Source organism: Ricinus communis, chromosome 9, assembly GCF_019578655.1.
Source record: "Ricinus communis isolate WT05 ecotype wild-type chromosome 9, ASM1957865v1, whole genome shotgun sequence".
Classification (NCBI taxonomy): Eukaryota; Viridiplantae; Streptophyta; class Magnoliopsida; order Malpighiales; family Euphorbiaceae; genus Ricinus; species Ricinus communis.
The window spans coordinates 28,060,421-28,074,352 of NC_063264.1; the positions used below are offsets into that span (position 1 = coordinate 28,060,421).

A 13,932-nucleotide genomic window follows, 5' to 3' on the forward strand; every position below is an offset into this window, starting at 1 on the left:
TGTCTTTTCTTAAATAGGAGAAAAAAAAAAAGCAATTAATAAAATACATCACGCATAACTAGTTAATAACAATGAAATGTTCTTCCTATAATAGTTGGAAAAGAGTTGGCCATGACCAAAAATAAGGAGAAAAAGAAAAGGCAGGTGACGGCGGCAGGAATGTCAATGCTTGGGTTGCTGCAGATCGCTTGCTATATTGTTTCATATCTTTTATTCAACAGATTATACAAATTTATGAAGAAAAACAGAGAAACAAAAAGAATGATTTATATGCATATTTTTGAGGTCCATTGGTCATAGCAGAGTCAGCGAGAACTTATATGGAGGCAAATTAAGCATAAAGAACATCAGCTATGACCCAATGCACCTTCCATTAATAATATAGTCGCTGCTGGTCCGAATTCACAAGAGACTATTGAGTGAGCCAAAGTTATAAGTTCTTTCAATGATTCTTGAAACTGAAAGTCAAAACCCCAATCTATGCGGAACAGAAATTAAAGCTGCAAAGGCAACTCCACCATGCAAACTTGTTGTATTCCACAGAATCAGAATTTCAGTCTAGGTGGAGTAAAAGAGTGCAATAAGACCTAAAAGTTGTCTTACAATGATGTACTCGCTACATTTTTAGCTAAATTCTACCTTATTCCTTCTCTCCTGTTTAGCTAAATAATGGATTGACCCAGTATTGAAGGTACTGTGCTTTACTTTCCACTGCCATAATTTAGAGGAGCACACCTTTGATGTCAGAGTGGACAAAACCTGTGAATCACTTGCAGCAAAGAAGCCCCAGAGTTCTCTTATTTTATCAAAACTTTCATATTTTATCTTTGCCGAGGATGTTGCTTAGCAGGTGTCAACTTCCGAAAAGCAGCATGTAAAATCATGACTACAAAGAAATACATTAACAATTTAAATAGAGGCAAATGAGATTAAATGACTAAACAAGCTATAAATCTTATCATTACCTGCATAACTGACACAAAGCGCACAGAAGAGAGCCATTTGAACATTTAAATATATGAGAATAACGGCAGTTGCTGCATGAAGAGATATAGATCATTCTTTAAAATTCAGAAAATTAGTTCCCATCATCAAACAAATGACTACCCAATTCTGTTCATATTACAAATAAGAACTTTTAAGATGCTCATAATGATGGTGATGTTGCTAAGAAAAAACAATTCATGCACGCACATATGGGAAAAGATATATCTAAATTGCAGTGAAATGAAACGAGGAAAACATCATCTACTACCTACCTTATTTTAACTCTTTAAGTTTCATTCTAACAATAATAAGATTCTATACCAGGATCCTATTTTCCCAGTTCTTCGAGTTTCAGTTAAAACGGGAGGCTGAAGACTCTTACAGGACTTTCTTCAAAGCAGGCATGCAAGGTAAATACAAATCCAGCTAATTACCCTAGTGTGCATTTGACTCTTTACGTCGCAATATGGGGTGAAACCCGCTTCCTCTGTCTCTTCAATTGTGTCTGTGTGTGTCCTTTTTATTTATTTGCTAAGAAGTTTCACTGTGTCTGTGTGACATATGTGCATTCTACCATTTGCCTAAGTTTATGCATACAACTTCGGTAGTACCTTAAACCCTTAGGGGGTTCTTGATCATGCCGCTTGTGCAGAAGAAATTCATACAAGATCAAAAGTGATAAAGAAGTTGCTCACTCACCACATTGGGCAGTGCGGATCAAAACTTGCCGAATCACAGGGTATTGTTCCCATCCCCATCTATCACTACAGAACTTCAAAACATCCCAAAGTGCCAAACTTGATATCAATCCAATAAGAGCAAGAGGCATTTGATACCTGCAAAGATGCACATAGGGCATACATTATTTACACCATTAAGAACTGACAAAAGAAAAAAGAATTACCAAATGATTGACCATAAAAAGAAAATTGCTCAAAATTATCCCTAACCAGCGCGCGCGCACATAAAAAAGGAGAAAAAGTATTTCTTTCTCCTCTGATCAAAGCAAACAAGGCCTTGTTTGTAAACCATGTCATTTATAGCATGATTTTTCACTTCTTTCAAAATTCCTTCTAACAGGCTAGAGAATTGAATTCTAGCAAAAAATTCTCAATATTTAGACTTTCCAAACACAATACAAAAAGGAAAACAAAAAACTCTAATCAAATTATCTAAAAACAAGTTAATACTTGTTTTGAGAAAATCATTAAAATAAGAATGCTCAAATTGTAATTTTTAAGGAACAGAGAGACAGAACATACAGTGTACACGCAAAGAAGAGAATAAAAAGAGAAGCATAATTTCTTGCATAACGCTTGACATTCTCATGAACTCTGAGCCTAGCCTGATCAGCATTAGAAGGAAAAGAGTAGGACCCAAAATCCCCAAAAAACACGCGGGTCCAAGATGGGGTTTGACCCGAGAAATCATCAGTGGTGAGTTTAGATAATGGGTTTAGAGTAAAGAGAGAAATAAGGGTTATGAAATGGGAAAAAAGAGAAATAAAAAAGCCTCCTGTTATTGTTGCGGCTGTGGCTGTGGTGGAGTTGGAGGTGCTGGCGGTCGTTGGGGTAGAGGTGGCGGCGGTAGAGGAAGAGCGGTGGTCGAGGAGTTCAAGGTAACCGGAGTCGCGAAGCCATGACTCGAAGGCAGGGTCAGGAACGCTTAAAGAAAGAGGATTTGATGAGAATACCATTTACAAAAAAAAAACAGAGTGTCTTTGGGATTTGGTAATGTCCAGTCCTTGGTTTCTGTTGGTTTCATCATCACCCACAGATCACTTATTATTATTATTATTATTATTATTATTATTATTATTATTATTTATTCTTTTTAAATGATTATTATTATTATTATTATTATTATTCTTTTTAAAGGATTATTATTATTATTATTATTATTATTATTATTATTATTATTATTATGGTGCTGGTATTGACAATCCTTGTTAAGATTTTGCACTCTCATTAATTTTTTAATTTTTGAATATATTTTATATACCCTTTCTTTTCTTTTCTTTTCTTTTCTTTATACCAGCAACTATTACTTTTCATCTTGTATAGGTTAACTAAAGTACTATTTAGTAAATGCACATTTTATATCATTTAGTCTTTTTTTTTTTAAATTTATACGGTTGTTTTGTTAAAATTATATAATTTTATAACAATCTATAATAATTTCTTATAGCTATAAAAAAATCTTAAATTCACAATTATGTTTAAATATATTATGTTGAATAATAATTATTTTTAAAATTATATATTATATGCTTTATGATGCTTAAGATTGTATTTTTATTATTCTTTATCTATATGTTAGTAGCAATAAAAGAATATTCCATATGTAAAGGACAAGAAATTTTTATTAGTTGTTATTTATCTTTCTTAATTATTATATATATTTTAAAAACTTTGGTAATATAAATTCATAATTAATTTAGTAATTTATAAAATCATGCTAGGGTATATATACAATAATAAAAAATAAATTATAAAATTATAAAAAAAAGATTGATGATATATTCTTAGAAATTTATTTATTTATTTCTTACAAAAAAATTTAAAAATATATAAAAATATATTCGGACATTAAAATAAAATTATATCTCGCAATAATATTGGTCTATAAAAAAAGCTATTTACAATATTAAACTACTCACTAATCATTTAACAATTTTAAACTAAAGATGTTTTTTAATAGAAAAATTATAACTAAATAAAAATAATAATAAGATGTTTACAATATTGACTAACTTCTTTTGGATAAAATTTAATAGTTTTGCAAATTTCCTAGACAAGGATCATTGCAATATGTGTTTCTATTTTGAATTTTAAATATATTTTCAAATTTTTCTCATAATTATAAGTAATAGTTACAAAATGTAATACTATTTAACAATGTTAACAAAATAAATGCTTCAAATTAAAATTAAGAAAAATTTAAGATTAAATGATTCAAAATATAATGGTTTAATATTGAAAATAATAAGTTAATAAACTTCAATTTAGATATAGTAATAGATAAAAATATTTGACATAGGCATTGTGAAAAAGAAAAAGAAAGAGAGGCGGGGAGGAGTGGATAAGAAAGATATTAAAGATATTAAAATTAAAAGAGACGGTGATTGTCAAAATAAAAAGAATAAATAAAATTAAGTGATTTAAAATATACATTCTAGTAATATAAGTACCAATATAATAATTTTTTTAATTTATAAAAGATAAAAGATTCAGAAAAAGACGATGAATTTCAAAATGTCGTAGTTTATAATGATTTTTGACACCTTTATATATTTATATAAGAAAATTAATAATTTTTATATAAAATTATATACTATAATATTTTTATCTAAGTTTTTTTTAAAAAAAAACTTTTTATATAATTAATTTATAATTCTTTATTTAATAAATATATAAAAATATTAAAATTTCTTATGAATAGTCCATCCTAGAATTCACCTAAAGAAAGAGAAAGATAAAGAAGAAAAGCAAAGATGTAAAAGACATTTATAAAAAAGTAAAGAGAGAGTGAAAGTGTCAAACACCTAATAGAGTGCTAATAACAACTCTCTTATTATTATTGTTATTGTCGTTATTATTATTATTATTTTATTATTATTGTCATTTATTATTATTTCATTTGAAAAAAAAAATACTTTCTTTCTATTTTTTCTAGAAATTTTATTCTTTTCCTGTGCCCAATAAGCCTTGAGCTAGGAATATGCCAAGTCCATATATGTGTCTCGTAAAAAAAGTAATAGATTCACAAGTTTTTGATTGAGAATCAAAATTAATTTCATTGCAAAATATAATAATTATCTTTTCTTGCAAAGTACATTACCAAAAGAAGATAAACTTGTTCATTATTATTTTAATTTTATAATATAAAAATTAAATTTGTAATGATCTAATCAATTTATATTTTAAAATATTTATACTTCAAGCATGTTCATGGAAATTAGTAGTATAAATTTAACTAATAATATCTTAAAAAAAGAAAAAATTTCTAAAATATTAAAACTTCTATTAAAAACCTCAAAAAATTATATTTGATCATATAATATTGTATATTATGCTATTTATGATTTTTTAATAATTATTTAAAAAACCTAGGGAGAAGGTTCATGTCTTGTGAAGGAGGAGGTTTTGAATTTTTCAGGTGGATCGATCCTTCTATATGCGATAAGGCAAGACAAATGATTCCTGACTTTTAGAAAGATTTTTAATATTGAAGCTGAGATGAAAATGAGCTGGAGGAGGGAGAAATGCTTTGGAGGAGGGAGAAATGCTTTGGATATGGGTCCTTTTTTCATTGGTGGTGATTTGTTGGATGTAATGGTTTAATGAGGATGGATAACGAGTGTTGTATGTGTTTTACTATTAATTATTGTCTTTTTGTATAATTAGTGATGGAATATGACTTTAGATGTTAACAAACCCTTGTAATTATTAATATATGAATGAAATGAAAATAAATTTTGGCATTTTGATATTGTTTTTAGTGTGAAACATATATTGTGTACATGGTATTTGTTAAAATGCTAGAAAGAAAGTTACATTAGACACATTATCAAACCAATATTACTTAACTAAATTGGTAAAAAGATTGAGCTAAAACAAATATGTTAACTAATAATAAGGAGGTTTTCATTATTATTGCATCAGTTTACAATTGACGTTGAAAAAAATCAACGGAATACAGCTACCAACAATGGTAGCTAACTTCACCTAAAACCTGTGATTGCAACTGCATCATGAAAAACCACAAAATATAACTGACAGGCAGCCTTAATTCACATAAGATTGTATAGGGTTATAAATCTAAATTAAATCAAAGCGCTAATCTATTCCGCCTCCAAACTCATTAAAGTGAACAAAGTCAATCGATGCCTTAGCCTTGGGGGATTCCCCCGGGTACTTTAGCTAGCTATTCCTAGCATCGTTAATACTTCTTTGCTAAACAAGAGACTAATGGAATCACATCTGAGTCAACTGAAAGTCAAGGAGCCAAAGGCCTTTCCTTCCTTTCTCTACTATTCGTGCACCTTAGGCTACAGAAATGACCTTTCTTGAGTTGAAACTATCATCCCTTGTTCGTGAAATGATATTGCCATCCCAGTTGTGTGGTACTGGAACCAACTTTGCTACATTTTACTTTTTTGCCCTTTTTGTGATGGTTACTTTGTGTTGATGTTGTGCTTCTCTTAGATCTAGAAGCTTGTGTTGATACCTTCTTTTCTTTTCTTGCCTAAATTTAGATAAGTATATCAAATTTGTTGTAAAAGACTAACCGAACTTAAACAAAATATAATTGTGTAAAAAATGGTATACCTCTAATTGTGTTCCTGTAATGAATTGCTTTTCTCATTTCTTGAACCCCTCTTTGTTTTAAGTCATAAATTCTGGCTCAGATTCATTACTAACTCTTCTCTTACCACTTTATGTATAACTTTTTAGGAACTAGTTTTAGGCTACAAAAACATAGTTGAACCTATATATTAACTTGCTGCTATAACAAATAAGAGACTAACCACCACATTAACACAAGTAAACATTGATTACCACATGTCTTGTTATAGGGTCAGTAAATACACCATATCCTGCAACAGACTGTATAGAAAGCCCTAGGATGTATTTCCTTCGACTGTCATGCTTTCTTGAATAAGCTAACTTGCTTGTTGTCCTTTAAGAGCCACCAAACCTTGTCATACTCATTTCAACAAAATCTTTTATATTAAGTAACTTGAGTTTTATTAATTTCAGAAAAAGGAGTCTGACTTAAATTGGCACCATTTGGATTAATTCCATTAATATTAACAGTTGAGCCTGAAGCATATGTCTGTAAATTCACATAAAAGCTAAAAAGTATGCTCAATATATTATAAATACAAGATATACCTTAATGAAAACAGTTTTAATATACATACCTCTGTAGCTTGTTGTTGTTGTGAACATAGAAACATGGAAGATTTTCCTTTCTCTCTATGTGTCTGAAATATAACACATTATTATTAAGAGGAACTAATTTGAAACTATTTTTGAAGGAGTTTTGGTATATACTTGAAGTTTTGCTAGTATCGGTGGTCTGCTTGCTTGTGAGCCTAAAGGAGATTAGATTTAAGAACTCAAGTTCTTGAAAATTGGACAAGTTCTCTTATTATATCTCTTTCGAAAGCACACTTGACATGTCATTACCTTGCCCCTTCTTGATAGCTTATACCCACTAGAGTTCTCCCTTTCTTCTTTTCTCCTATTCCTGGTAGGTTACCAAACATTTTTTAACGAGGAGGTTGGGGTGGATCATTGCCCATTTTATTCTAAAATTTTTAATTTTTCATTAGTTTCATCATGTGTGTATAGGCTTGCAGATACTTTTCCTTATGATAACAGTTGCGTATGTAATCCTCAGGATTATGATTTATATGCAGGATGACACAAATTGCATGACAACAAGGTACGCCTATCAATTGCCATTTTTTATAGGGACATGTCCTATTTCGCCATATTGGTTGATTTGCATATAACCAGAATTGTTTTTGTAAGCCCTTCCTCCCACCATGTTTTTTTTCTCTAATTAGCATACCTTAATGAAAATAGTTTTGGCAGCAATTCTCCAATTGAATCCAACAGCCCCTATTGGTATATTGGAAATAAAATGCATTAGCAGTCATTGTTATGACATAAAATCCTTAATATGAATTAAAGCAAAAAAAAGGTATACTGATACCTTTTTTTGATCAGTGATAATGGTCCACCCATCTCCATCACCATGCTCTAAATTATTGATTAAAAGTTATAAGAACCAATCTTATGTTACTCTCCTCTTAATATCTATAATTGCCTAATCTACAGGAAATATTTGGTTGTTCTCATCCCTCATACTATTGCTAGTATCTCTCTTTTTATAGCTCCTTTTAAAAAATAACCATCCAATCCTAGAACTCTCCTATGACCATTCAACAACCCTTTCTTTAAACAAGAAATAGAAATGTAGTCTTTGAAAAACTGACATTTCTTGAGAAATTGGTCTTTTAACTTTCATATCAGTTGTAGACCCAGGGTTTGATCTATCAATCTCACCTAAGTAGTTCCAAAGCCATTCGAACTTCTTGTATCTCACCTATGCAGTTAAACTAGTACTTGCATTTTTTCCCTTCTCACTTTGGTCAAGCTCTTTCGAATTTTAAGTCCTCTTTTATTAAATCTTTCAAGTCAGTTAACTTCATGTAGGCAATGGACTTGTATTTTTTCAGATTTTTTTTGCTACCCATTTTGTTGTCATCCTCTTGGTTTTATATGTAATAGGGCAGTTATGCTCATCTATAAGTGTCTTTACAATAAATCTTTCAAACAGTGAGTTTTTTGAAATATAAATTACTCAAGGACAATTGCTTTTTATACATTTAGCCCTTACCTCATTTTTTGTATTCCTTATGATTCGAATCTCTTTCCTTTCTTAAACAACATACTTGATGAGTGCTTCTTTTAATTGATCTGGACCAGTCAATCTCATTCCAAGATTAAAATCCAACTTTTTCATTATTATGGTTAAAACAAGAAAATTTTGATTTCCTTCTTATAGCATTGTATCTGGCTCATCTATGCTAACTGTACTATAATCCTCACTTGAATTTCAATAATTTATTGTGTTCCCATCACTTGCAACACACATCTTCTCTTTATTTAACTCATTACCAATACTTCTGCTTGTATTTGCATTCTCTCTTGTGTTGTTAACTCCAGCCCCATTTGTCTTATTTCCATCACTTGATATACCTTTTCTAGATTTTTCTCATCCTAAATTCTCTTATAATATTTGCAGCTTCTTGGAGTTCATCATCATCATCACCACTTAGCCACTCACACTCTAATATTTCTTCATCAGAATCTCCATCTTCCTCACTAATCTCATCCACATCATTTTCAACAACAGCTTTAGTACTTTTCTCTTGTTGCTCACCTTAATTTGGAGGCTGAATAGTTTGCTCAGACTGCTCACATGCTCTATAGGCTCAATAATATGCCCACCATGATTTAAATGTTCTACAATTTGCTCTTGATTCAATATACTATCTAGATCTATCGAATTTGTAGCTCCCTTACAATTATTCTCATTTTAAGCTGCTATGCTCTCATTATTTAAAGGTGGACCACCAGCTTCTTCATTTAGGATTAGGTCATATATCCCTGCACCATACTTGGAAATATCTACACTGCCCTTCAAACTCTCTCTTAGTGTCATATGCTCAGTATATACCTTTACACAATAATGCTTCTTCACTATTTTTACCATGTCCTTATATGATGCCTCATATAACAACCTTAATATTTATCAAACTTAGCCCAGGTGTTCTAAAGTGCATTTTAGACAAAGTCCTAAAAACCCCCCATCACGTTTTTAAATGGTTTCTTTGAATGAGACAATAAGAATTGTCAAAATCAACTTCCATTACCATTTTATCCCCCCTTCCCCCCACATACAATAAATTACTGTTATTTTCAACAATGAAAATCCCACCCCAAAATATCTCAATGCACCAAAAGGCAAAAAAAAAGAAGCAAAAATCAACATCAACCCATTATAACAAAATCCAAAAAAAAATTGATAGAATAAGACACAATTTTGAAAATCCAAAAGAATATTACTTCTTTATTACCACTACACCACCAAAATGTAAACCATTAGCTAATTTAATATACATTATATATATAAACTAATAGAAAGAACAAAGCAATGTACATTTTCATGTTGACACATAAGCAAGAAGATTTGATTCCTTTCCCTTTTTAGATTTCTTAAAGCAAATATTAGATACAATTTTGGGTAAGTTGCTTTCAAAAATTAACAAATGAGAAACCTAATTTGATAGAGATTGAGTTTATAGATGTTTCAACTTCTATAATCTTATGTTTCAAAGTAGAATCGTAATTTCAACATTCAAAAAGTCATATGACAGTCACATGTCTTGAATGAATAAGATACGGTGTCCACCTCAGCAATTATATGGGATCAAAATATTTCTATGTCAGCACTAACCTGTTGGATATACTTAAATATTTGTGATTTATAGGTTGAACCACCAAATTGTAACAATATAAAATTCGCATACTCAATTATTAAATTTTAAAAAGTTCAAACATCATAAATGTAATTATCCCAATGTTGTCTCTTCTTTTTTTTTTCTTGTATTTTTCAGTTTTTAACATTTGATATAAGAGCCTCAGGCGACCTGATTAAAGTTTGAAGCATTGGTCTTCAAAAGTATGACGACATAAAATTTATTTATGCAACCAGCAGTCTCACAATTTAATGGGCATTATGATCATTTAACAATGCTCATGGAAGATTTCTTGCATTCAAAAAAATATTGAGACTTAATAGAGAATGTAATTCATCTAGTAGTAATAGAAGGAATTATTCTCACAAATACACAAAATAAAAGAACATTAAAGATTTAAAAGCGAAAAACTATCTATTTTAAGCATTAGATAGTTTAATCCTAGAAACGATCCTTAATAAGGATAAAAACAAAGAATACATTGGATTTTATGAAACAAAAATTTCAAGGAACAACCTGAGTGAAGCCTGCATAGTTGCAAGCATTTCGAAAGGATTTTAAAATTTTCAACATGAAGGCAGGAGAATTAATGACCGAGTATTTTGCTCAAACTCTTACCATAACCAATAAAATGAAAGCAAAAGGTGAGAATAAAGATGTTATTATTGAAAATAATTTTAAATCTATGACTCCTAAATTTGATTACGTTGTATGTTCCATTCAGGAGTCTAAGAATATAGACACTTTAACCATGAATGAGTTGCAAAGTAGCCTACCTGTGCATGAACAACGTATGAGTTCTCATATTGAAGAAGAACATGCTTTGAAGATCATTCATGTAGATTAATCAAGAGGAAGGGTTGAGGTCGTTGAAGTTTTAGAGGAAGAGGATGGCATAAGGTAGATAAAACTTTAACAAAATAACAGTGGAATGTTACAATTGTCACAAATTTAGGCATTTTTCAGTCGGAATGTCCAAGCAGGGAAAAGAGGCAAATTGTGCAAAAACTCTAGAAGAGATATTGTTGATGGCACATATGGATATAAACAAAGCGAGCAATGAAGATTTGTGGTTCTTTGACCCCGGATGCATCAATCATGTGTGTGGAAAGAAAGAATACTTCTCAGACTTGTATACAAATTTTAGAGATTCAATATAACTAGGCAACAACTCAAGCATGGTTGTAATAGAAAAAGGTGACGTCATGTTGTGGGTGAATGAAGTAACATATATCATCATAGAGGTATTTTATGTACCAGAGCTGAAGAATAACTTATTGAGCATTAGGTAATTACAAGAAAATGGGTCCTGCTATTTTGTTTCAACATAAAAGGTGTAAGGCGTTTCACCATAAAGTGGTTTGATCACGAATTCAATGATGTCTGTGAACCGAATGTTTGTGCTACATGCTATATCTCAGCTTTTAAAATTGTTTCAACATATTCACTTAGGATTTGGTGGAGCTTTGGCATTATAGGTATAGACACTTGAGTTTTATGAGCTAGAAAAAAATTTCAGTAAAAGAACATGGCGAATGATTTACTTCAACTTAAGTCTTCTTCAAGGCTATGCAAGGACTGTTTGATAGAAAGCAACAAAGAGATTTTATTTCCAAAGAAAAGCACCTAGAAAGCTTCACAAATTCTTCATTTAGTATATGCTGATATTTGTGGGCAATTAAGCCCATCTCCAACAGCAAGAAAAGGTATTTGCTCACCTTTACAGATGATTTTACTAGAAAATATGAGTTTTCTTTTTAATAGAAAAATCTGAGGCCTTTGACGCTTTTAAAACATTTAAGTTCGTATTGAAAAGGAGAAAACACATCCATTAGAGGCTTACATATTGATCGAGAAGGAAAGTTTACATTGTAAGTATTCAATAACTTATATGATGTAAATGGTATACAAAGATAGTTAACAATTGTATACGCACTGCAATAAAATTGTGTTGCGGAAATAATAGAACCATTATGAATACGGTACGTAGCATGCTTTCAGAAAAGAAAATTACCAAAACCTTCTAGCCTGAGGCAGTCAATTGAATAGTACATACCTTGAATCAATGTCCAATATTGCCCATAAGAAATAAGACTCTAGAAGAAGCTTAGAGTGGAGTCAAACCTTCAATTGTGTATTTCAGAGTTTTTGGTTGTATATCTCATATTCATGTACATGATAGTAAAAGAAAAAAAACTAGATGATAAAAGCTTAAGTTGTATTTTGTTAGGAAGTGAGAATTCAAAGGCTTATTGACTTTATGATCCTACTTCACAAAGGATCATAATAAGTCGGGATATTGTGTTTGAGAAAGATAAAAGCTGGGATTGGAAAAAGAAGCATGAAGAAGCAATTGGTACGATTTGGAATTAGGTGACTAAGAGGAGGAAGCGGTTATTTGTTATGATAATGAAAAGAGAAGTGAGTCTGATATTGATGCTAAGATACGTAAGAAGAAAAGGAGAATCTTTCTTTTGATTCTTTGGTTGAAAGTTCACCTAGCTCGAATGAAGGGAGGAATGGGAGACCACCAATTTGGATGCAAGACTATGAAAAGGAGAATGACTCTTTGAAGAAGACAATGAAATTCAACTGGCATATTTGCAACTGCTAATCCTATTCGCTTTAAGGATGTAGTAAAAAATGAGAAATGGAGGAAAACTATAGATGTAGAAATGGAAACATACAATGGATAGAAGCAATTTAGTTCATAATCCTATTGTTCCAGGTTGTAAGATGATGAAGAATGAAGATTGAAGGTGGAGTTATGATAGACAAAACTCACTATAAACAAATGGTGGATAGCCTCATGTATCTAACTGTTATTCGACTAGATGTGATGTATGTAGTTGGTCTTATAAGGAGGTATATGAAGAATCCTATTGAGCTTCATTTACAAATGGCAAAAAAGGTGTTAAGATATTTGAAGGAAACATTTGACTTTGGAATCTTCTATAAGAAGGGAGAAAAAGATGAACTTATTACTTACATAGATAGTGATTATGTTGAAGATCTGAAAGATACATAAAGCACTTTGACGTGTATTTTTATTGAGTTCAGAAGCAGTGTCTTAGCTATTAGAAAAGCAACTAGTAGTAAGTCTATTTACCACCGAGGCTGAATTTATTGTTGCGGCCTCATGTGCTTACTAAATCGTATAGTTGAAAAAGAGTGGTGGAGAAATTGGGTCTGAATCAAGGACAAGACAACTAGTATTTATTGTGATAGTAGTTATGCAATCAAGCTTTTGAAAAATCCAGTAATGCACAGTCGTAGTAAGCATATAGATGTGCATTTTCATTTCTTCCGAGAGCCCCACAAAAGTTGGTACGATAGAATTAGTCTATTGCAACACACAAGATCAATTAGTTGATATAATGACAAAGGCACTCATTAGGAGTTTGGTCTGAAAATGATATAAACTGATGCTTAGGCATTCAGTTTAAAGGAGAAAATATTGAGCTAGTTTGTTACTGTTTAGTCCAATAAATCTCTATTCTTAAAGGTGTCATTATTTGTTTGCTTCAGTCTTACTGTATATGTAGGAGTTGTTAGACTTTATTTGTTTAGTTCTTGTTCAATTTGTTATGTAATTTTTTTTCTCAATTTGAATAAGATAATTATTTCCAGTCAATATTTGTCTTTTTTCTTTTTATATTTTTAAGTTTTTACCATATTGCTAATTATGAATAAAATAAAAACAGAATTTTACTTCTAACCCAAATTTTATTTAAATTTTTAAATAATTGTTGTTAATTTTTATTTTATTTAATGGAATTAGTTTGAATTTTAATTATTTATAAACCAAGTTTAATGATATATATTAATTATAAACTACAAATTTTTAATTTGGAGTTTTTAATTTTTAATTTAATTTAATCTTCACA

The 13,932-nt window shown here is 30.5% G+C and overlaps 1 protein-coding gene across 1 annotated transcript; it reads right to left on the bottom strand.

The window, feature by feature from the left end:
- Window positions 1–420: 420 nt before the first annotated feature.
- Window positions 421–2,768, bottom strand: LOC8281305 (PRA1 family protein H). The gene is made up of 4 exons (XM_002532888.4): window positions 2,250–2,768; window positions 1,687–1,823; window positions 966–1,037; window positions 421–886 (listed from the first exon to the last, which is right to left on the bottom strand). The coding sequence occupies exons 1-4, from the start codon at window positions 2,681–2,683 to the stop codon at window positions 822–824; spliced, it is 708 nt and encodes a 235-aa protein (XP_002532934.1). The 5' UTR covers window positions 2,684–2,768; the 3' UTR covers window positions 421–821.
- Between the last annotated feature and the right edge of the window lie 11,164 nt (window positions 2,769–13,932).